We start from the raw sequence: 26,336 nt of genomic DNA, 5'->3' as shown, positions 1-26,336 counted from the left end.
TTATGCGCAGGTCCAAAAAGGATTGATTTAAATTTTCAAAAATCTTCTTAACACCCAGGTGGGTAGAATCAAATGTTCTTCATGAATGGAAACATCTTGAAATGTATTTTATATTTCTTTCATGGGAGGAAGTTAATTTACTGTAATTTTTGTAGAAAATTGTATTTTGGAGCATAATGTTTTTTATTACCCATCAGAAATAAGATTATAAGTATATAATGACCGTGACCATCAAGGCCGCTAGGCCTTTTGTTATTTTAGAGGTGCAGAACTTAGGTCAAGGTCATTGGTAGATCGATATAAAACAGGTAATGGCTTTGTATCTTTTTTTCCTTTCTAGACCTTACATTATTTTTTGTGAAAGGTCATAGATCTACACCTCAAACTTGACTGACTTGACCTTGGCGTGTGTGAAAGGTCATAGATCTACACCTCAAACTTGACTGACTTGACCTTGGCGTGTGTGAAAGGTCATAGATCTACACCTCAGACTTGACTGACTTGACCTTGGCGTGTGTGAAAGGTCATAGATCTACACCTCAGACTTGACTGACTTGACCTTGGCGTGTGTGAAAGGTCATAGATCTACACCTCAGACTTGAATGACTTGACCTTGGCGTGTGTGAAAGGTCATAGATCTACACCTCAGACTTGACTGACTTGACCTTGGCGTGTGTGAAAGGTCATAGATCTACACCTCAGACTTGACTGACTTGACCTTGGCGTGTGTGAAAGGTCATAGATCTACACCTCAGACTTGACTGACTTGACCTTGGCGTGTGTGAAAGGTCATAGATCTACACCTCAGACTTGACTGACTTGACCTTGGCGTGTGTGAAAGGTCATAGATCTACACCTCAGACTTGACTGACTTGACCTTGGCGTGTGTGAAAGGTCATAGATCTACACCTCAGACTTGACTGACTTGACCTTGGCGTGTGTGAAAGGTCATAGATCTACACCTCAGACTTGACTGACTTGACCTTGGTGAGCATTAGAGACACTTTGTACTTACCTTGATTATCTGATGATCACTTGTTGGTGAACTTTGTCTGTAAATTCTCTATCAATTTGATTGATCTTTTTCGCTAGCTGGTTTTGTAGTTTTACCAATCAATGTGATCTATCAAATGCATGTTGTAATTCCTATGTAAATGCTAGACTGATGATGTGAACTTCAATTATTGCATGGTTTAGTTTCCTGTGTTTGTGCAGATAATTGCTGTGTAGCGCAAGTGTATTTGAGGTAAATATGGAACCAGACAATCCTTAGTAACTGTCTTTTGGGTGGAAACTAACTATATGTATACTTTAAGTAAATGTAAACTCATCCTTACAGGTTGCGGAGCTGCCTTGAAATGGAATTAACAGGAATGCTATTGTTATTGAGAAGATATTGATGTCTTTTTTAAAGTAATAAACACTTTACAACAGTCAGTTGATTTACTAAGCATTACTGTGACCCATCCCTTCTGTCACCTGATTTCTCCTGATCACATTAAACACTGTAAGGAGTGGTGGTTCACTTTAGCTTGTAGGTACACTGCACAGTGGAATCACAATAACGTAATGTAGAAGGGTTATCAACTGTTGTAGATTAACACTTCGTGTTTATCAGAAAGGGGCATTACAAAATATATCATATTCAAGAATAAAGGAAAACCATACATATCTAAAGAAATTGTTTCCTTACTTTAATTAAATCAGTTAAATGATAGAATTCTTGATATACAATATTTTGGTGAAATGTGCACATAATTAACTGCCTGTTATGAGCACTTTTGTATGTCTGTTTTCTGTATATCTGTCTGGGATGAAACAAACTACTCATCACTAAAGTACATCCAACACTGAAAGTGTATGTGTGTCAAAAGTGGTTCATAAGTTCTCTTCATATTTATGTTCACTTGTATCCTTGTTGAAAAGTGGTTACCTTGAACGATTTATCCTCATCATCTGTTGTTAATTTGTTACTCATTAGTGAACAGGTTTCGGAGGTCATCAACACAATTCATGGGAATTATACTCTGTACAGTAGAGTACATTAGCAAGACCCTTTCATCAAACTTCATAGTATAACAGCTCCTCATCAGGGAAAAAAGGAACATGCGTAATTTTAGAGTCAAAAGAAAAAAAGGTTCAAAGTCATTGTAATCTGTTTGGCTAAAACATCTTGTTCAATGTACCTTTTTACCTTGGTTAGTGTGGTTAGTGAAATGCAATGATTTCCCGTATTATATATAGGGTTTAAGATCAAGGACAAATTTTAACTACCTGGTAGTATCTTACATCTGTTACTTAAATTCATAAAGTAATATCTGGCGTAATGGTCTTTCAAATGTGTAATTATAATATACATATATATATATATGTATTATATGTGAAAGAAAAGAGTGAAATGAATGATTTTTCCTTTTTTTTTTTTTTTCATGAAAAAAATAAGAAAATTTTATGTCAGTTTTCTTTGGTGAATTAATGTTTTACAAGTTGATAGCTGTAGAATTGCATATACATACTGTGATGTAGTTATTGTCCATTATTCTTCCCTCTTAGACTTTGCTGAAGATGGATTGGGTGCATGTCTGTCGGTGTTTTTTTGACTATCAGACAGACAGGTTGGCTGCCCTATAACTTGGCTATCAGTAGCCTTGAGCCACTTACTCTTGTGGTGAGATGGGCAGCTGATGTAGTCAACTCATTTGGCTTCATTTTATTATAATGGTTCTACCAAAGCAAAATGGATGGAAATCTATGAAGCAAACTTTTGATTTTGTTTTCTGTGGTTAGAGAGAGAGATGTCTTTAGAAAATACTTCAGCAGATAGCTATGTTGTCAGGTGGTAAAGATTCAGTTTTATCATTTAGGTTGACCTTGATCTGTATATATATAATTTCTAGGTGATGTAACTGGTAGACAGGTAGCACAGAGTAGAAACTCAGGTATCCAGATTTTTTCTCAAGATAATTTCCATATTCTTGATGAATTTACAGACAAACAGACTTAACACAGATGGTTCTATGGAGAAGGTCAGAAAGTTGCTGCAAAGTCCCGGGTCAAGGAGAAAAATTGCATCAAATGCTCGGAAAACATTTGGAGTACCCCTGGATGAGCTTGTTCAGCTAGCTCCCACGGGTTCCACTGTACCTTTCCTAGTGACCCGAGTGTGTGAGCACATCCAGAACAAAGGTAGGCTGTTCCTATAACTAAATACTGTACTTTTTTTTTGAAATATAGACAATAATATGTTGTGACAGTCTACCCTGTATAAATGAATCATGGATAAAATAATAATTAATTATGATGCAGAATGAAAAATTCCATTATAATACATTGATTATTAAGGGACCACTCAATCTTCATCCATTGAACTATTTCTGGCATTGAATCCATCAAGTTATCTCCATATACAAGATCAGAAAATTAATATTCCAGTGTTCACAATTTCAAAGTCAGGGCAAGTGAATATGTACAAAATATAACATGAAATCTTAGCTCCGATCCAATCTATCAAAATTTGCCTACAAATGTGTAACATGAAATTATACACCTATTTCATTATTTTTTTAATCAGTTCACATTAATACGACAAATAGACATCTTTTTACTGCATTCAGTAAAGTCAGATAGAATATAGTTTTTCATGTATACATTTAGCACATCATATTCTCTGTATTATTTTGTGTGATACAGGCTTCGATCATGAGGGCATTTTTCGCATTAGTGGAAGTGCTCGTGTTGTTGAAAAACTGCGTGCCAGTTTTGACAGTCAAGGTAATGCTGACCTGGACGAGGACAATGATATCATGGCCGTTGCAGGCGTATTGAAGCTTTTCTTGCGAGAGCTACCTGATGCTGTCATACCCTCCTCACTCACCAAGCAGTTTGTTAGTATACAGGAAGGTGTGTAAAATAAAAACTTATTTCAGAAGGATTTAGCATGGTGATAAGTACTGAATCATAACCAGGCCCAGTTTCATGAATATTCCTTCACTTAAGGAAATCTTAACTTTGTAAGTTTAGGAAAAACTTCATCATCATTGTATTGTAAATGTTGCTTTATGTGACTAAAAATAATGTTCACATTTACTGAAATAACCTTTCTACAAACTGTCCAAGGTAGCTGTTCTTATTACAAATTACCCAGCACTTACTGTCGCTTTGAGGTGTCAGTTTTTGGCTTTGAGGAAGAACATTTTCACTGTACATGTATGATCTGAATTAATTAATCATTTCCTTTGTACAGCTTGTATGAATGACACATCTGCCTGCATATATAAACTAAAGATGGCTATCATAAGTTTACCCAAGGAAAACTACAACCTGCTGAAATACATCATGAGTTTCCTGGTGGTCGTGGCCTCCCATGAGAAATACAACAAGATGAGCCCTATGGCTCTGGCCATTGTGTTTGGGCCTAATTTATTTAAGTAAGTGTATTGTGAAAAGGGCCGGTAAAACTCAGAAAGAAAGTATAGTCATCAATAGCATTTGAAATGTTGTTTTGTAATATTAATAAGCCCTGGTGCACAGATTATCACATGTCATAATCCACAGTCCTAGCAAAACTGATGGTCATGTCTTAATCAACAATTCTTTTCAACTGACTACCATGTCATAGTCTACAATCCTAGTCAAATGACTGCCATGTCATAGTCTACATTCTTAGTCATCTGACTGCCAGGCTATAGTCTACAGTCCTAGTCAGCAAACTGACATGTCCTAGTGCACCTCATAGTCAGCTGACTGTCATGTTCTAATCCCTAACCCTAATCCCCTTACTGTCATGTCATAGTCCACGATCTTAGTCAGCTGACTGTCATGTTCTAATCCCTAATCCCCTTACTGTCATGTCATAGTCCACGGTCTTTGTCAGCTGACTGTCATGTTCTAATCCCTAACCCTAATCCCCTTACTGTCATGTCATAGTCCACGATCTTAGTCAGCTGACTGTCATGTTCTAATCCCTAATCCCCTTACTGTCATGTCATAGTCCATGGTCTTTGTCAGCTGACTGTCATGTTCTAATCCCTAATCCTAATCCCCTTACTGTCATGTCATAGTCCACGGTCTTAGTCAGCTGACTGTCATGTTCTAATCCCTAACCCTAATCCCCTTACTGTCATGTCATAGTCCACGATCTTAGTCAGCTGACTGTCATGTTCTAATCCCTAATCCCCTTACTGTCATGTCATAGTCCATGGTCTTTGTCAGCTGACTGTCATGTTCTAATCCCTAATCCTAATCCCCTTACTGTCATGTCATAGTCCACGGTCTTAGTCAGCTGACTGTCATGTTCTAATCCCTAACCCTAATCCCCTTACTGTCATGTCATAGTCCACGATCTTAGTCAGCTGACTGTCATGTTCTAATCCCTAACCCTAATCCCCTTACTGTCATGTCATAGTCCACTGTCTTAGTCAGCTGACTGTCATGTTCTAATCCCTAATCCTAATCCCTTACTGTCATGTCATAGTCCACGGTCTTAGTCAGCTGACTGTCATGTTCTAATCCCTAACCCTAATCCCCTTACTGTCATGTCATAGTCCACGGTCCTAGTCAGCTGACTGTCATGTTCTAATCCCTAATCCTAATCCCGTTACTGTCATGTCATAGTCCACTGTCTTAGTCAGCTGACTGTCATGTTCTAATCCCTAATCCCCTTACTGTCATGTCATAGTCCACGGTCTTTGTCAGCTGACTGTCATGTTCTAATCCCTAACCCTAATCCCCTTACTGTCATGTCATAGTCCACGATCTTAGTCAGCTGACTGTCATGTTCTAATCCCTAATCCCCTTACTGTCATGTCATAGTCCATGGTCTTTGTCAGCTGACTGTCATGTTCTAATCCCTAACCCTAATCCCCTTACTGTCATGTCATAGTCCACTGTCTTAGTCAGCTGACTGTCATGTTCTAATCCCTAACCCTAATCCCCTTTCTGTCATGTCATAGTCCACGATCTTAGTCAGCTGACTGTCATGTTCTAATCCCTAACCCTAATCCCCTTACTGTCATGTCATAGTCCACTGTCTTAGTCAGCTGACTGTCATGTTCTAATCCCTAATCCTAATCCCTTACTGTCATGTCATAGTCCACGGTCTTTGTCAGCTGACTGTCATGTTCTAATCCCTAATCCTAATTCCCTTTCTGTCATGTCATAGTCCACGGTCTTAGTCAGCTGACTGTCATGTTCTAATCCCTAATCCTAATCCCCTTACTGTCATGTCATAGTCCACTGTCTTAGTCAGCTGACTGTCATGTTCTAATCCCTAATCCTAATCCCCTTACTGTCATGTCATAGTCCACGGTCCTAGTCAGATGACTGCCGTGCCATGCCATGCCATGTTATGTTTTATAATAGCTTTTGCTAAACTTGGTCTTCGTCTAGGTATACAATTCTAGTGAAGTCTTTTTAAGTATAAAGATGTCCCCTTTTCAATGCAGGTGTGGAATGGGTGTGGTAGGTTTGAAGGACCAAGGAACGGTCAATCAGATTGTCTACAAGTTCATCTTCCATTACAATGCCATATTCAAGCTGGAACATGAGACAAGCCCAGAGGATTTCTGGGTAAGTACTTCACATTAGCCTTTTCTACACCTCATATATCTGAATGTGATGTGGTTTTTTTTATAACTTTGATGGAATATATAGATGATGATGGTTTTTGTTGAAGATGCAGCTCAATGTTGTAGACTAGTTGTATAATTGCCAAATAACGATCTTTATACCTAGCATATTATTTCAACCCATATATTGATGTAGAATCTGTATTGTATGTAAAATGCATAATGCATGATCTTAGAGTTGTAAATAAATGTTTCAGTTGGTAATGCTGTATGCATATCAATGGAATATGTCTAGCCCAATCAGATCATTGCTTCTTTCCTTTGTGTTCTTTTGATTTTGAATAGAATGTGTTGATTATTCTTATTTAATATATCTGACCCTGAAATCTATAAGGTGATATTGATACAAAAATACTAGATATGATCTATTCAGAAAGCTAGATGTTGTTGAAGCCTTGTGTCAGCTTTTCGTTTAATGCTAGAATGAATGACAGATTTTAAAAAAAAAACTTATAAAAAGAAGTCATCAATCTCAAGAAAAAATATATTTCTTATGAAACTGTTGTTTCTTCTGTTCATTACACATCCTGTCAAATAAATTTGGACACCTGGCAAAGTTGTCATGATATATCTTAACCTCAGAATTTATCAAGCATATTCACATCAAATGTACAATTTTGAAAAAAAGGAAAATAAAGAAAACGAATTGAATAATAAAACAGCAAGAACTTGAATAAGATTTATTTTGAAATTTGAAATGAATAATGAGTAGTGCACACCAGTGATTGAATTGTTATTCTGTTAGGTTAGGTCAGCTGTTTATTCTGTCAGGTCAGCTGTTCAATCATTTATGATATATTATTTCATTTCCTCAAATATCACAATAGAGTGAGAGTAGTCTGTTAAGATCAAATATCCTGAAGTGTAAACTGGGATGCCTGTAGTTAGTCAAGACATGATTTCCTGCAGTTCTTGAGTGTAAACATTATTCAAGGCTAGAATTAATTACTTATCAGTTTGGTATAGTGTATGTATACATTCTTAAGTACCTGTGTATTTGTTTATTATCCTGTAAGTGATATCAATGAGCTGTATTCAGCAGTAAACACTCATTCTTTGACAGCAAGGTCAGCTTAATGAAAATATTGCTCCTGAACATTTTGATCTGATATTTTTTTATGCACTCCCTGGGCGAGACTTTTGTAAAAGTAAATAGTTTGCCATGTTGAGGACATTTTACTTATGTGGTATAGAATGATCTCACATGAATGCACCACTTTGTACATTTGTATCCACATATCTGATGGAAGTAGATGTATATTTTTGTATTATACCCAAATATGGTGATGATTAGTCACTTCAGACACAATGATGCTGCACATGTTTGTTTCCTACTCAGTTACTAGGTATACAGTTATATTTATACCTGTTTCCTAACTGACAGCTACACAGAAGAAAACAGAAAACTCCCCCTCCACGCCCTCCCCCTCCCAAGCTTCAGGTCGTGGATGTAGAGGCGCGACCCGTGGCCACTCCCAGAAAGGTAGGCATCCACTGCGATGGCCATAGTTACTGTGTTTGACCACTGTCCTTCACCTCATTGTCTTGGACCTTTTACTTACCTCTACTATATCACATTTGCCTTGAATACACGTTACCTGCATCTGTCTATCTCTATCATCTGAAGCTTACTATATATTACTAATGGACGTGGACTAACATTTCATTCAGTCATTGTCTTGGCATTATGAAAATAGCTTTAACAGCAGGCTAGAAGGAAGATTTGTGTTTATCAACTACTGAAAGAAGTAATTGTTAAATCAGGGTCAAATAGTATGAAGCTTCATATCATATTGATGAAGATTATCAACTTATTGTATTAATGAGAATAGATTATTTAAGTATGCAATCTGAATTAACATATAAGGGATTATTCCTTGAAGGTTCATCATTAAATTATTGCTATTATTAGGAGGATTCTTTTTTAATATTCTTAAAGTTAATATTCTTATATTCAAACAATTCTCAGTAAAATGGAAGATCTCTAGTATTTCTAAGTTTTGTACTACTGGAACTCTTCAAAAGTAGTTGCAATCCATAATAAGGTTGCATGCATCCATAACTGAATAGAAAACATAGATGTCTTATAGCAGTCTGTGATGTTCTGCATGTACACAGGGTTTCATTGTTGTTGTACTATACCTTGTTTTTTATGCTTTACATGGGTATACATCTATAGGTACTAATCTTACAGGCTTATGAAAAACTTCAACTCACTTTATTTCTTTATCGCCTTTGATGTTTTTAACTGATGCTTGTTAGTTTTATTGTAATCCTAGTGTATATTCAGGCTAATTACTGCAAATACTTGTAGCTTCTTCTAGCATCTTTTGTATGTGTACATACCATTCCTTTATATCTTTGGCATGTGCAGAAATTTCAATAGCAAATACAGCATTCATTAACCTATATAAATGTAAGTGATAGGTCAGAATAGTATTTATCATTGCTGCCCAATGATTATATTGGGAAATGCTTTGATATTAAAGAATGTTTTAGATTAGGTGTATAATGGACATTATATGTTTGACACACAGCATACCTATATATATATCCAGCTGTATATGTTTGACACACAGCATACCTATATATATATATCCAGCTGGTGTATTTGGTAAACAAAAGACCTACCTATTCAGAGAGATACCAAATCTGTTTACATGATAAAATAACAAACTCATATTTTGGATTTACTTCTCTTTATCTCAAGACTAACAAGCATAACTATTTCTGAAGTTTGAACATAGAAAAACAATTATAAGAATGATTCATGTTTCGAACAGATGTTAAGATATATAAGAGTGCATGATTTCATTGAGAATACTGAGAGTAAATATTGACAGAAATTCAACTGAGGCTCTGCCAAGGGGTGCTCACATTTGTTGGTCAAATAAGGGTATTATACATGCACTCTTGAAACTTTTAAATCCTGGACATATTCTCAATGTTTTGTGAGGTGTATAATTTAGATCACGGTACACACATAAGTCTACAAATGGCAGGTCTCCAAGAGTAGTCTGTTTTAAAGCCTTATTTACATACTGGTGTATGTACAGAAATGTGCTGATGTAGGTTCCTAAGGATTGTGTGTAATAAAAACTTCAGAAACCTACTTTCACCAGATTTTCCAGTCTTTTATAAGAATTTTCTACGTGATGTCAGCTGTAAGCACCTTAGGTTATAAGGTGATCAATTCTCTATGTGTAACACCTAAACACAATAATTTCCAACATCAAAATATCATTTCTTTTTGCCTTTGTGACATTTAAAAATGAGACTTTAGAAGATCCACTTATCAGAGATAATAAAAATTTCAATACTGTGATGAACCGCGAATGTAGGGACCATTGTTCAGTTTCAGTGTTTATACTCAAACATGTTGATCTAGTATAATTAACATGTTTACATCTCAACATTTTTGTAATAGTTCAGTGCATGTTCAGTGCTTTCTGACCAGCTATGTATCATATTAACATTTCAACATGCTTTCTGTGACCTAGTTTTCTGCATGTTAACATTTCAACATGCTTTCACTGACCTAGTTTTCTGCATGTTAACAATTCAGCATGCTTTCACTGACCTAGTTTTCTGCTTGTTTACATTTCAGCATGCTTTCTGTGACCTAGTTTTCTGCATTTTTACATTTCAGTATACTTTCAGACCTGGATTCCCGCATTCTGTATATTGTTTTTTACAGAATTTTCAGGTGTAATAATGATATTTCCATTAAAATTTGTAATACCATGAGTTTTATGCTTGTAATTCGTTAACATTCCTGTCAATAAAAATTCCATAATGGAGGAGTGATTAGATAATGTGTATTTCCCTGTGAACTGACAACTTAATGATGCTGATTGATAATACTATATCCATGGAGAGACCATTTCCTTGATTAATGATTAGTGTTATTTGTGGTGGTAAGGTTGTAATTATTTAAAGCTATAACAGAGCCAGCAGGGAGGCTTTGAAAAATACCTATTGATTATTACAGTATCACTGACAGATTATCTCCTAGTACTTAACTCCAATGTATGTCGGCTAGTTAAGGTCAGGTGGAAAGGTCACAGGAGATACAAGCCTTATCCTGTCCGGGTCACTTACATAATACATCCCAAGTGTGTCTGATGGGATGTCGAAGTTATACATAAACAGTCAAATCTGGTAAAATATAGGAAATACACTAAACGCACAATAGTTGTATAAATGTCACCAACAGCTTCTAAATGATTCTAGATTGTGGATGAGTTTTGTTTAAGTCCTATTAGTTTAGATAAGCTAATAGAGATACACTCTGAATTTAAGGTTAGCTCACAGAGGTATGTATTGTAGTTAAGGTTAGCTACCAGAGATATGTACTGTAGTTAAGGTTAGCTAACAGGGGTATGTACTGTAGTTAAGGTTAGCTAACAGGGGTATGTACTGTAGTTCAGGTAAGATCACAGAGGTATGTACAGTAGTTAAGGTTAGATCACAGAGGTATGTACAGTAGTGAAGGTTGGATCACAGAGGTATGTAATGTAGTTAAGGTTAGCTAACAGGGGTATGTACTGTAGTTAATGTTAGATCACATAGGTATGTACTGTAGTTAAGGTTAGATCACAGAGGTATGTACAGTAGTTAAGGTTAGATCACAGAGGTATGTACAGTAGTTAAGGTTAGATCACAGAGGTATGTACAGTAGTTAAGGTTAGATCACAGAGGTATGTACAGTAGTTAATGTTAGATCACATAGGTATGTACTGTAGTTAAGGTTAGATCACAGAGGTATGCACAGTAGTTAAGGTTAGATCACATAGGTATGTACTGTAGTTAAGGTTAGCTAACAGGGGTATGTACAATATTTAAGGTTAGATCCCAGAGGTATGCACAGTAGTTAAGGCTAGATCACATAGGTATGTACTGTAGTTAAGGTTAGCTAACAGGGGTATGTACAATATTTAAGGTTAGATCCAAGAGGTATGCACAGTAGTTAAGGCTAGATCACATAGGTATGTACTGTAGTTAAGGTTAGATCCCAGAGGTATGTACAGTTGAGATTACTATAGCCAGAGTTCAGCTGGTCACATTACTATCTAACATGCTGTCTAGTAAGTAGGGTTATTTTTTCCTTTTCTTTATACAATGTAGTACGAATAGGTCACCAAATTAGAGGCAAATGATAATATTTCCAAGGGCTGGCTGTTGAGAAACTTTGCTTTTAAGGTTTTAACTCCAGCAGCTACCGGCTCATCAGAATTAAAACACTGTATGTGTTCTAGACCACAGGGTTTCATCTTGTTTCTTTTGTGTTGTCTGTTTGGGTGTGAAATAAAATAGAAATGAAAGATACACACCTTCACTCAGTCACACTTTTTCTTTTCATTTTTTTTTTATTATTACAATATTTCAATGGGATAGAATAAAAAAATAAGGAAATTGTGTACCTGAACATTGTAAATATCAAAAAAATAAATCTGTCCATAGTGGTTTAAGGAATTAAGAATTCAAATACTTGTGATATGTTTGTGAAATGCTGGATGCTTCCTACCTGTGGAAATTTGTGTTTCCCCTGAAGCTGAGCATTATACTGGTGTGACCTGAGGTGATTGTGTCCTTGGTCAAGACAATCTACCAGTAATTGCTCTGGATGGCATCCTGTAAGTTGTTTAGTTGAATAGTGTTGTCCTGTTTTAAAATGCCCTGGGCTGTTCTCAGGGGATAAACCCAGCAAACATGCTTGTAATATAAAACTTTTGGATTCCTTGATACAACTACTTAATGACCCTTCTGTTTTATGCTGGTTTTTATATGTAACATCCAGTTACAGAAACAAGTGATAATTGTATCATGGCTGCTAGTAGATCAACTATCTGTTATTAAATTATTTTTTACAGTGATACATGGTGTCAAACCCCAGTTAGCTATCAGCACACAGGTCAAACTAGTACCCAAATGTATTATCATACATGGGTTCAGATGTTTTCAAATAGTTGAGACTTTACCATTCATGCCTGACCTCAGCCGTAAACAGACTTGATAGGAATGATATCTTTTGAATGTGTATTTATTGGTCTGAAAAATAGCCACACACTGTGTTGGTGCATTCAAACAGTTATCATGGTGTATTATAGGACTGTAAAAGGCTGTCAGTTAAGTTCATTTACATTTGTGTACTGAATACCCAGTAGTAATTAAAAATACAACATGTAGTTTTGGTTTTAATCATATAACCAAAAAGTCAATGATATCACTTTCAGTCCGCTGGTGGTCAAAAGTGTTTTTATTCATTATCAATTTTTGTTTACACTTGGATAAAAAAGATGTTGTTGTGCCAGATCAGATCAAGTTGTCTACTTGTTATACACACACTTGCATGTTCGGGATATAAATGGTGTAGATCAGGAAAGATGAAGGTCAAGTGTAGCCCAAGTATATCTGATACAGTCTGTGTGATATAAGTCTGAGGAAATTATACATTAATTTAGCATACATCAAACTTCAGTCCCATGTACATGTAAGTACATATCTCAAATTTAAGGACTTTCAGAGAAAAAATTATCATTTACTTTGTTACAGTTTCATATTACATTAGGCTAGTGAGAAAATAATATATATTGTGAAAAGATATTTATCTTTTTTTTCTTAATCTTATGTTTTGTTATCCTATAAAGATAATTCTTTTAGTCATTCATATAAACATGTAGTTTTCATTACCAACTTCATAGGAGTGATATTGTCCACTTGTAACTTCTGTTGTTGATTGTATTGACATAATCTCATCCCTTTTGAAATTAAATTATTGCGGCGTTATGAATGACTTTTGAGATAAAATAAATGGTCCTATAAATCTGAAAGCAATATGAGAAATGTTATAAGTCAACATAGACTAGTCTATAGATAAAAAGTAGGAGATATATGAGTGCAGTATGAGGTAAAACATTACCACACCTTGCTGACTTTAAGTGTCATCATAACCATGTTTGTATTTGGGTTGGTGAGTTTCACTTCACCTTGGATACCAACAGGTATGCGGGCTAATGAACAATACGGAGTACAAGCTTTGGGTACAATGCCTATACTGTTATTAGCTAAGCTATTTATGGTGATCCTCATCTGGTTTAGAACTTACTAGATGCCTCCATCAAACTAAGGTAGACTTGACAGTTCTGTGACATTACTCCTCTGTAGTGGTTAACGTATTATACCTGATTTGGTTAGAGACCAGTAAAAATAGACCAGCAATATAGGTTTACTTCAGATTTAATACAAATCAATGTAGAAAATAACACGAGGAGACGTGGATAAATAGCCCAGGGAAAAAGGCATGAGGAAAAGCCAGACTACAATCTGTACAAAATTACCTGAGATATATAGGTTTTCCAAATGTAGACATTGCTCTTCTATAAGATAGAGTGTAGCCATCAAATTAAAACTTTCTCCATTACAATTAGAATGAAACGAAGTAGGTATTTTTATGTTAGAATGATTTTAGGTTTTCCATCAAATTAAACCTATAACAGATAAAATTTTCAGCATCACTTCTAAAAAATTACCAGGTCTTTCAAAAATGTACATTTTCCATTAACACTTAATCATCATGATAGGAATGACACCACAATGAATGTGAAATGCAAGTGCAGCTCCGGGCTATGTCAAAAGTGTTTTGTGAGAACTTGGTCATAAGACATGCATGCTGGTTTAAGATTAAGCGATCTCCATTTGGGCTGTGGTACAATCATTTGTTACTAACTCATTTTGCTTAGCACATGTATGTTTTCTTTGGTATAGTGTCACCTTAATCCAATCAAGCCTAATTCAACTATTGATGGAGGAGTGGTGATGGGAAACATCTAAGATAAATATGTAATATTCATTGCACATGGATACTGTTTGTTAGATTGTGTTGACCTTTGTTTCCTAAATGAAGTAGGTACAACTCTGAGGTTGAATGTACTGTATGCTAGTGAATAACCTTAGAACCTTAGTCTCTCATCTACATAGAAATAGATTTCATCTCATGATGTATAGTATAGAAGGTAAGAGACAGATAGTTCAGTATACATGTCACCTATGAAAGTGAGCTTCTGTTTGAAGGAATAAAAGTGTATGTTAATTGTTCTGTTTTGTAAAATATTCAGACAGTTATGTGTGGTGTAAAACTGCAGTAATGTTGACTTGTAATCTCTGCAGGCCAAATTACATTTACTTTAGTGAAGCTTTTGTCTACAGATCAAATTGACCAGTTGCCAAATACCTGACAACTGTACAAAACAAAATTGTGATAAACTGTTTTGCCATAAATAAAGTAAATTTGATTATACCATCACAGTCCCAGTATAGGTAGTCATGTTAGTTGGAATTCGGTGATTGGTAGAGTTGGACTTGTATTAGTGGTGCATTGTGAATGTTCCTTGTTAACATACAACAGTAATATAGACACTGAAGCTGAGCCAATAGTGATAGCTTTAGTTGTGTGATGTTATGTGGGCAGTACATGTATAAATTGGTATAGCAGTGTACATTGAATTACAGTCGAAACTGGACTATGACAGTACCCAGTACCAGGACCATGAGGACTGGGACCACAGCGAGGACTCTTCCTCAACAAATCTCCGACCTGTAAGTCCACGCTTCAGCGATGACGAGTTGGTCGCTGGACGGGCCTCACCATTCATACTGGACAGGTAAACCTTTTCAACTTGTTTGTGTTATGTTTTTTTTGCTAGAATAATTGCATATCAAGATTAATTTGGCAGACATGGTGGGGTCATCTGTCTTCATAACATCCTCATTTATCTTTGGGCTAGACAACTACAAAAACATTGGTTTTATGTATATCCAAGTCAACCAAAACAAAAAATGTTTAAAAAATGGTTTTTGTCATTTTTGTATAAGATGTTATGGTTTATGGTTATGTTTCTATATAAGTGGTGATACAAGTGGACATGGTAAGGCATATATTACAGGCATTAGCTGACTTTATAAACAAAAATTTAATAGAACTTTTTTGGAAATGATGAAAGTTGTGGGATTTACAAATTTGTATAATCACAGAAAGAATTGGGTGTGATAGGTTTTTTTTAATTTTATCTTTTTTTTCCCCACACACCAATATTTCTTTTAATTGTTGGCATACTAATATAAATGTGATATTGCTAAGGTGCTAGGAATGCCATTATTTCCTGTCCATTTCGGTCATTAACCATACTGACATGTTCCCATCCCATTTGAATTCCAGTTTAATGAAATTATGACGTCAGTTATGACTTAGGTAATTTTGAAGACTTATGTGATAATTAATTTACATCACTTTATGAGATGTTATTAACTCGCATGAAAAGGTAGGTTGTAGGGATTTCTTGGTAGTGGTGTGCTATACTGATTGTCATTAACAGGATCTGTACGTTAATATAATTACAATAAATTAATTAGGAATTATATTGAAATTAGATGTAAGTTGTGAAGGTAGGTAGTATACCTGGTAGGTTATAGGAATTGTTATAAACTGTAAGAATATAATTTGATGGTTAGGAAATGAAGATGAGAGTTTTGTGTTACAGCGATGGTGGATACAGTATCATTGAATCCCCTATTCCATCAGCCAGGACCTCAGAGTAAGTGATGTAGCCTTTCTCTATCTTTACTTCTCTTTCATGTGAATCCTTTTATAAATATACACAATGTTGATGAGTGACATCTGACATATGTTCTCTTTGTGTTGTGTATTTATATCTGTTCTTTATTCACTGGACTGAGCTCATAAGTACAGACATGTAGACATGATACCAATGATGAATCACTAGTATGAAGTCCTGTGTAACTTGGAAGTAAAAAGATATTTGTATTGGAATCTCTAACATGTGCTTAGATTGTAATACAAACTAATGGAGACTGATTGCTTGTTTTTAACACTGATTGTTCTATCAGCTTGTTTTTAACAATGACCTTTCTATCAACTATGTCATTATTTCATTTTCAAAGATGCTTGCAATATCAGGATCTTTTGTCAATAATTCCACAGAAGTAAATTAACAACAATACATAAGAGAGTGTTTGATACTGGTCATAGATCTAAAGGTGCTGACAGTATGTGACCTTGAACTTTCAGGACTGTAGAAAAAGTGATCACACAGACCATTACAGACACACTGTTTGGTGACGAGGACCGATCTTTTGTGCGAGACAGTCTGGAATTTCACAGAGAGGCAAACACAGAGGAAGGTTAGTCTACAATTCCAGCTCAGATCAATTTCCAGACAATCATTTATTCAGATTTGTATTTGATACTTTTTGTATTTGATACATTGAGTACAGACCTATTAGACCTTTTCTGATGTAACTACGTATCACAGATGTCATCTCTCAAGTTGATATGACTTGAGAATAGATTTCCCTGTTATAATAATGTTATATATAGAGGAAGTGATTTCTGGCTATACAAGGCAAAATGATTATTTTATTTCTGGTAGCTGTCACCTGACAGACATTGTGACAAATAAGTTTGTTAAGATACATGTATTGTCCATAAAGTCAGAAATCCTAACCATTTACATGTCGGTCCTTTACTATCTAATGACATTTTCCTATTACTTACATTTGACTTGATGCCCAGAACTACATTTATCAATAAAGAACAAAGTGAAAACTGCTATAATTGTAAATTGGTTAGATTATTATTAAATTGGCATGGGTTTATATCCATGTATGTCAGACATTTGTATTACCACAGTGTTATTTGCTGTTGTAGATACAGCGACAGACACATCTACAGGCCATATAGGAGGTTTAGGGATGGACCTGCAGGAGGACTCGAGTGGTAACAGGTTAGCCTAGCCATATACTTATACATTCTAGCTAGACTTTCACTGGCTTTAAAATACATTTATTAAATTAAAAGTGAATTGTTCAAGAAAGCTGCAAGTTTTTAAAATGCTGGTTTGATTCAATTTGATTTTTGGATTTGAATTGTCTTAAACTACAATAACTAGAAAAAGTCAAGTTATTTATATTTCACATAAGTGATAATACATCTGGACAACTACCATTATGTTTCACTAATGACAAGTGTTTTAACGACATGGGAAACTTTTTCTCTGTGAGTTTTAAGTGCTTATCTTTGTGTTTTAGAATTGTGAAAATAGATAGACATGCAGATCTTCTGGAAGTTGTTCATTTGAATATATTTATACTGTTACAGTAGAATGGAGGAGGAGGCTGCTCCGGCTGTACGAGACAGGATCAAGCAATATGAAGACATGCCATCAGAGAGCATAGAAACAACTAAGGTTGGCAAGCAGAGGCCAAGCTCATCTGCCTTCAACTTCTTTGAACAGAAAGGAATCATTATTACACAGGTAGCATGTCAGAAACTATTAGAGACACAAGGGTGATCACAACTCTAATGAACTAGGAAACACTCTGTAATAGTTAAAAAGTATTTAATGGTAAATATCACATTAAATATGTGTACAGTCATATGATGTGAAAAATTCTTGTAACTTTCAATTAATATGACATAGGTGTTTAATTTTAAAAGATGTAAGAAGAAAAAACATGGAAAAGGGGACACACAAATCCTATTTCATTTATCTTAAATATTTGTTAGGATAGAATTTGTCATAACTGAAGTGGATTCACTTTGACTAAGATTAGCTTAGCAGTTAAATTGGGAATGTAAAGATCCTTCAAAAACCTAATGAAATCTGGAATTTGAATAACAGGACACTTGATGTATTTTATTGTGGTATGTTTTTACAAGCAGTTTCTTTGCATCTGCAGTTACCCAAATATTCTAGTACAGAAGATGATGGAGATGGAAAAGAAAATGATGACAAAGCAATGAGGTACATTATAGGATAGACATTCAGCTTTACCTGTGACAAAATAAACTAAATAATAATTAATTAAAGGTATAAATATTGTGTTTATGTGTTAGTGAGAACTGTCTTGTAATGTCTCATATTTCTGATACATGTAGACAAACAGAAATAAGACAAGTAACCACTCCAGATACAGTAGTAAAAGTATACAGATAAAAGATTACATTAAAGATGTCTTCATGAATGTGTTTTTGTCATCAAGGAGCAGTCAGAACAAAGATGACGACTTTGAAACTGTCAGCAAGAGGAACTCAGGGACACTGTCAAGTGTAAGTGACACACAGATTTTAAACATTGTGATGGTGCTGGGTGTATACAAGTTATTGTTTCAAATTCTTGTAATGGATTTGAGTTTCCAAATTTGGTCCAACTTTGTCATGTAAACTTGTGTTATCAAGTATTTTTGTATGTGATATAGTCTCTTTGATTTTTTTTTTTTTACATTGGCTTTCAGCATCATTTAAAATGAGGAATACATCCCCTTTTCAAAGAGACTGATTTTGTATTGTAGAGGTTGTAATGGGATATTTTATTTTTAAGTGATTTTTCTTTTCTTTTTGTACTCCCCAAAAGTTTCAAGGGTATATATAGTCGCCGCCTTGTCAGTCTATCTTTCCATCTGTCCTTTTGTGTCCTGAGCATAACTTTGCCTCCAATTAAACTTGGTGTATACATTGGTCACACTAAGGGAATCAGCAATGTACCAAACCAGGACCCTTGACCCCCCTAAATAACAGGGTTACTGCCCTTTATTAGAATTGCTCATGCTAAGACAATGTGCTGTGTATCAAATTCAGGGCTTTTGACCCCTCATTTATATAATTATTTCCCTTTGTTAAAGATATCATCTCCAGAGAATAACTTTGCTTGCATATAAGTTAGGATAATGAAACTTGGGTATACATTGATCATACAAAGAAAATGTGCAGTATACCAATATCTTAGGCCTGAAACCTCTTAATTACAAATTATTGACTTTGTAAAAATTTTGTGTCTAATAAAGTAATTATTTTTGGAGCTTTCATCAGTTTCACTGACAAACTTACTTCAAGATCTGTATATTAGATAAACGTTTAACTGTAAATTCTGTTTTGTAGTTTAAGAGGCCAGCAGGACCAGCTAACCGACGCTCTCCAACTAGAAAACATCGTGCTAGCGTGGAAGAAGTGGACTTTGACGAGGACATTGATCAACTCTTACAGGACACTGAAGCCAAAGTGGTGATTGAGACCATACCTGACAATTCCACACAAAATGCTTCGTCTATTACACAAGATACAGCCATGGTCAATGGAGGCATTCCCAAACCTCGTGTAGCTTTCCTGGAACTAGCTGCAACGGAAATCCGGCGCAATGGTGGCTCCCCAAATAGATCTCCGAATGAGTCTCCGTCGAGTAGCAGGAAGCCATTTATTCCTCCTCTTGACCTCTCAACTCTCCATCAACATATAGATAGCTCAGGTTAGCTGATTCTGCATTCTTTCATACTGACACACCATCGAAAAAAGCTGACATAGTTCATGTGGAAACTTTTATATTGTTTAGTAGTAGAATGGAATTTTGTAATATAGTGATATAATATCATTACCAGTTTCTTTCCTTTTGGTAGAATGATAAGATACATCTTCCATTATTTTCCATCTTTTAAGAGCTCTAGGAGTCCTGTTTATTTTAGTGATTATGACATCATGTGTTCAATTCATACTTATGTATTCTCTATTCCTCAGATGCCATCCTTGCCCATAAGGGACAGTCAGTCTCATACTTGCGTGCGGAGTCACAAATCAATGGTGATGACATTACAGACACTCAAGCTGTCATCTCACCGCGCTCAGGCAAACTTAACAAACGCAAATCAGAGTAAGACTTCCTTCCCTGCTTGTTATCTTGTGGAGTGCATTGTGCTTCTTTGAAACAGTTTTGTTGTGTTTTTTTACTTAAAGTGAGGGAATTTAGGTTGGTTTTGTTGACAACTTACATTTTAGATTTAGAACAGGTTTTTCGTCTTACATCAGAAAGTTTAGCTAACTGTTTGGTGGGTTTGTTTGATAGCACTTCACTGTGGTCTTTCTTTCATTTGATATTGATATGAGATATAACCAGATCCTTGAGTGTTTCAACATTATACATTAACAAGATGTTACGCTAATGATGATGAAGTGATTGAAAATCATTTGTAAACAATATTGGAAAAAGCGAAGGACCTATTCATCAATCAAGTGACACGGCGTTGGCTCAACTTCTAGATAAAGTAATGACATTGATTTAAACAATAAGAGCGGAAGAGAGATATAAAGAAACAAGGGGCTCTGTGAAATGTAGCCATGCTGATGAGGCCAAAGCAGAGATTCTTATTGAAATTCCTACCTCATGACAATGACCTCATATTTAACAGTGCTATAGGTCACCTAAGTGATATAAGCTGTACCCGTGGACAATATCACAATTTATGAATCTTTCAGGTTTGGGGTCTTGTTAATCTAAAAAGCAAACTGATAACAATCATAGTAATGGTCACTGTTTTACACTAAAACAAATCACTGGTTAGAGGTTTTCTAATCTGTGTCCCTAGTAGCATGTAATATGTACTAACTCCATCAACATCTGTATTTGTAGATAAGTATAGTTTCTAGGTGACTTATCCATTTCCTCCAGTTAATAGTATCAGTATGGTCGTTGTGTTTGCATAATGCTATTTTGCCAAACCATTTTGTTTTTGAGTTCTGTATCAATGCTTTTGATAGTGGTATGTAGAGGTTAGAAAGTTTCTGGTTTTCAACAATTGATACATGTGACGGTGTCAATGGTGTGAAAGCTGTTTGACCAGATTTGACCTAGATTTATGTTGTATCCACAATCTAGTGTGCCTGACAATCATTTTGCTGACCTGGAAGCCCAGCTTTCTCCGAGTGCTTGTCAGACTGGTCTGTCCATGAGGTGAAACTCATTAATTTTTATTGCACCAATTTTCTAGCACTTTTCTTCTAACATTGTGACATGCTGTACTGGTTGTGTTCCTAGCCATCCTTAGTACATGTTAGTTATACCCTGCATCCTTGTATAATGTAGTAACATAACATATATCTGGTTTGGGAGTGGTGAACATCTACAGATTGATTGACTAAAGGCCAGTAACTCCTGTTTGATGATATCATGTATTTTACAATGTACACAATGAAAGATTGGCAATACTATCTGACATATATTCAAGATTTGATACCATAACGCTAGATCTCACTTATGTATTTATAAACAAGATTAAATGGAAATCACTTATATTGATCAAAGATACTTTTTGAATGATTACTAGTATATGGATTTTAAACTTCGAGATACATTTCAAATCCTAATTTGAAAACTTATCTTACAATTGCCATTCTCTTCTGCACTCGTTCCTGTATGAGTTATATCCTAGTTTTGGATTGCCTGAGTATTCAATATGGAATTGAACTACACATTACTATGTAGTTTGTATACATGATATTCACACTTATATCAATTTTATGATATTGTTTCTTGTAATTGGCCTCTACTACCTAAAATGTTTGTATGTATAGTATTGTTTCCAGTTATTGTTCATTTACAAACTTTGTTCTCTATTGTTACATGTTAAAATATTCTGGGAAATTAACAGCCACTTTCTAATTGATATGCAAAACTTATGATACTTACAAACCAAGGATCCAGGTGAAGGGGACATGATTTTATGTTCTTCCATATACAGAATGTACAGCCAGAATGTAGCATTGCTTTCTCTTTTTCGTACTGTAGCTGTTGAGTTTTATTTCAAGTTTTAACTTCTGATTTTAATTGTTCAATCATTCAGATGATTTTTATCAATTTCCATTGTTTTTCTTTTCTACTTTTTTTTCTACAATTCTGATTTACCTGTTTAGTTAAGAATGAACTTTCTATTTTGTCAAGGTCATTGAGAGACAAATACAATTGAACTTGAGTAAATTTAATAACTGTAGTTATATCTCGATAATCTCCACAAAATAGAAAGTTAATCCTAATATTTACATTTTTTTATTGAAAAACAGTTTTTATTACTTCTTAAGTTTACAGACACATAAGTAACAAAAACATTGAGTTTGCCAGCCTAAAAACTATCATCAATGAATAGTCTATTGTTTCAGTCTTTCTGTGATCAGAGCAACAAAATAAATAACAGTATTTGAAAATGTCACATATATTCACTTAATAACTTTGTAATTCCAACGTTTGTTCGAGTGAGATTTTGTTAAAGAAAAAATCAAAAGTTTGACAAATATTTGCATGTTTCAAATAGACGATGAGACAGTATCATTATCAGAGTATCATTAAAGGTTATAGAGTCAGTAACAAGGGTAACTGTATTTGTAATACTATATACCTGACTCAGTATAAATCTATCTTAAACAAAATAAAATTTTCCCCTCGATTATTTCGTCAATCCAGAAGTATTCTTTTTTCATATTTACTGTCCTTGATTGATGCATTGTAATTTAACAATAGTGACACATCTTGTCAAAGAATATAAACATTCTCCACTGCATAATGCAAACTGACAGAGGTGGTAATCATAGAAATAGTTCTCATTTGATATTTTCATTATTATGTGTTTTGTTTATTATTTATCATTTCAATTTTTAATGATTTTTTTTTTAATGGAAATACATATCTGCATATTAGAAATATTAAGCTGATACAGGGACTGTTGGGGTCATTTCATGGTACAGTTCTCTAAAACCATAAGAAACACCTGGCGTTCATGTACATAAGCCCAAATCTCCTTTGTTATATACACTGTCTGTATAATTAATTGTCCTTGAGTTATATCAGATATGGATGATTTTATTTGTGATAGAATTTTATATTTAAATATTTTTCTCCTCCTGACAATCAAGAAGAGTAATAACTCCCAACAGGCATGGGATAAGTGGTATTTCTTTATTATGAGGTGTAAACCGGTTTTACCTGTACTAGGGCTAATCCTCAGAAATATGATTTTCCGTGCTTCATTCTTGCTTGTAGATAATATTATCACCAACACTTATCAACACTGCTAGGTACATCAGCTGCTTTTTTACACTACAAGTAGGCTTTAGGAGCCCCATTGGTACATTGCCTTTGCACCTTTCCGAGGTAGAATAGTATTTTTGCTATTATGGTTTAAATTACCTAGTTTTTATCTTGATATCCAGACATTACCTGCCACACAATATTCACTAGGTATTTGTACTGTTTTAGTTGTCCCCCTTTTTGTTATTATTGGTACTTCTTTTTTACGTTAACTGTTATACAAGTTAGCCATGAAGAAATTTACAATGCTGAGGTTTAACATCAGGCTTCTTCAAGATTTTTTATGATGCTCCTTTCTGTTAATATAAATGGAAAGAAATTACTTACATAACATAGCTTGTGTCAAGCATGTTTGGGCCAACAAATGTATGCTGGTGTTTTTTCTCTAACGAGTATTATGAACCTGTCTGCTTTTTTTCACAAATTTTAAACAAGCATTTTTTGGAGTCTGAAATGGTATCTCTATAACCTAGATAAATGTATCCAGGGAAGCAAATTATTCCTCCATACCTATGCTTAGTCTTACAAACAATGAAAATGGAAAACACCAATATTTTGTTTGGCCTTATGGAAAGGTGCCTTAACAAAGACAGTGTAACTTCATAATAGAACTATGATACTTTGGTAACTTTCATTGTATAATACCTGCAAAAATAGAATCGTGGGGAAAGGGGGAATGTTTTCCATTGTAATTTGCCCACAGGTCTGTATTTGCAGTTTTGATCAGCTAGGTTAGACCTTATGTATACAAGTGCATCTGGAAGTGGGTGCTAATGTACAATCTGATATGTTTCTAAATGTAATTGGAGATTGAGTAAAGTGTTACATGCAGTTTTTGTATGCTGTTAATTTAGCAGTTGTAAATGCATGAATTTGTCAAAACACTAATTTGTTCAAAATAGATAATACACTAAAATTGGATTGATCCCTAATAAGTCTGTTTACAGTTACCTAATCTGATTATTGTTTCTCATATGTGGCCGTCTTAAGAAGCCTGTATTTATGAAATAGGTCTGGAGATCTAGTGCTCATGTTGATTCCATTGAAATGAACCATTGAATGATTTATTTAAAACTAACTGTTTTGTTTTGGATAGCATTGCCAATACTGACATTCCACCGTCACCCCCAGTTGGACAGGATCAATACAAGAAACACAGGTAAAACCCCTTCACTGATGACCACCAGTAAACCACCCTGTCTTCAGTCTCTATCTAAGGCTGTTATGAATTGCTCTTACAGAGCACCTGCCAGATGACATGAAGTGTGAATATTAGCCAATTTTTATCAAAGTTGGGACAACAAACCAACATTTGCAATATCATGGTGATTTACTTGCTTATGCTGGATCACCATGCTAATATAGCTTTCATCAAATGGGCTAGTGGCTACCAAGCCAGTCATTTGGTAAGCCCCAGATATGAACAAACCAAGTGTCTGTATGGAATAATATTTCATACAGTATAGGAGTATAAGCTTGTATAAAACCATTTATTCCTCCACTAATTTGACTGTACTAATTTGTACTTAAATGTACAGCTATGCAAACAATAAAATGATTATGTCTATTTCAGAAGTTATAGTGAAATCTTACCATATTTAGTCCATACAGTTGATATCAAAACAGTCTTGTGAGACATACTCTGAAATGTGTTTCCCTTAAAGTGGCATTTCATGTTACAAAATGAAATTTGAAATTTGCACAAATTTGAAGTCAATATTCTGTTTCAGTACTGGCAGTGCAGATGATGAATATGCCGTTAAACTTCGACTGTACACCAAGAAAATTCAAGGTCAGTATCAGGGGAAGTTATGTCAGAAAAAGTTATACATATATACATTAAAAAATTTCTAAACATTTAGTTTATATAGTTTAACAGCTTATATGAACAGCATCCCAGAAAACAAACCCACTTGCCTATCATACTGTAAACATACTGCTGTGTACAAGAAGGTAATTTCCTCAATTGTAAGTCCAACACTGGATACTAGGACCATTCAACTTTGCTTTGATGGACTTGATAACTACCCACATGATACTTTTGTTACATTTTCTATGATGACTTCCTAATGGTACATTATTGAAAGGTAATAAACCATCGTTGTGTATCTAAACCAAGCATTTAAAAATACACTGGCACTGATTGTAGAATACCATGGTTAATCCCAATAGTCATAGGATAATTATGATGTCACAATGTTATGTATCCATAATGTCTCATGTTTACCTAACAACTGTAACGAAAAATTGTACTTCATTGAGTGAAAGTTGTAAAAGTCATCCTGATGAGGGCTACTTAGTGGTCAAAATATGTTCATTATATTTAGATCACATTAAAGATGATAACTGTTCATGGATGTTGAGAAACCTTTATTTCTACATTTTATATAGTATTACAAAAGTGGGTAGAAGGAATAGCTATATGATAGGTGGGTAGGAGAATTAAGACACAGCAAGAAAAATTCTACGTTATTAAGTATGAGGTGTCTTAAACGAAGGAAATTCAAGGACAAAAGGAATTGCTAATAGTCACAGTTGAGCTTTATTCAGTACTACTGTATACTCAAGACTTCAGCAGTTTATGGGATTTGATATGTGGATGATGTTAAGGTCTGATATATTACATTTATATAGACATAAATAACCTGTTCCACTGTTCATTTGTAATGAATTTTTGTGTATTTTTTCCAGGTCTGAAGAAGAAAATTCGGCTTTTTGAAGAAAACTTTGAAATAGAGAATGGCTTCAAGGTATAGTGAATGGGTGTAACACCTGAAACCTAACACTA

At 34.8% G+C, this 26,336-nt stretch overlaps 1 protein-coding gene across 3 annotated transcripts in view; it reads left to right on the top strand.

Annotated features, from left to right (window-relative positions):
* The window catches only part of LOC132561085 (protein FAM13A-like), a 54,678-nt gene that overhangs the window by 15,644 nt on the left and 12,698 nt on the right, over window positions 1–26,336 (top strand). For 2 of the 3 annotated variants that reach the window (XM_060225812.1, XM_060225810.1), the window contains exons 5-21: window positions 2,991–3,186; window positions 3,691–3,900; window positions 4,244–4,427; window positions 6,444–6,567; window positions 8,011–8,109; window positions 15,138–15,289; window positions 16,166–16,219; window positions 16,714–16,826; window positions 17,353–17,428; window positions 17,803–17,959; window positions 18,384–18,448; window positions 18,687–18,753; window positions 19,582–19,945; window positions 20,212–20,344; window positions 24,645–24,707; window positions 25,279–25,340; window positions 26,240–26,298. In XM_060225812.1, coding sequence (XP_060081795.1) covers window positions 3,018–3,186; window positions 3,691–3,900; window positions 4,244–4,427; window positions 6,444–6,567; window positions 8,011–8,109; window positions 15,138–15,289; window positions 16,166–16,219; window positions 16,714–16,826; window positions 17,353–17,428; window positions 17,803–17,959; window positions 18,384–18,448; window positions 18,687–18,753; window positions 19,582–19,945; window positions 20,212–20,344; window positions 24,645–24,707; window positions 25,279–25,340; window positions 26,240–26,298 — 2,151 coding nt within the window. In that variant the 5' untranslated portion in view covers window positions 2,991–3,017. The remainder of the gene's footprint in view (window positions 1–2,990; window positions 3,187–3,690; window positions 3,901–4,243; window positions 4,428–6,443; window positions 6,568–8,010; window positions 8,110–15,137; window positions 15,290–16,165; window positions 16,220–16,713; window positions 16,827–17,352; window positions 17,429–17,802; window positions 17,960–18,383; window positions 18,449–18,686; window positions 18,754–19,581; window positions 19,946–20,211; window positions 20,345–24,644; window positions 24,708–25,278; window positions 25,341–26,239; window positions 26,299–26,336) is intronic. The other variant, XM_060225811.1, reaches the window with a different exon arrangement.

This window comes from Ylistrum balloti, unplaced genomic scaffold, assembly GCF_031769215.1.
Source record: "Ylistrum balloti isolate Yb309-2 unplaced genomic scaffold, AGI_CSIRO_Ybal_v1 Utg371144, whole genome shotgun sequence".
In the NCBI taxonomy this organism is placed as follows: Eukaryota; Metazoa; Mollusca; class Bivalvia; order Pectinida; family Pectinidae; genus Ylistrum; species Ylistrum balloti.
This window is presented reverse-complemented; position numbering and strand designations above follow the sequence as displayed.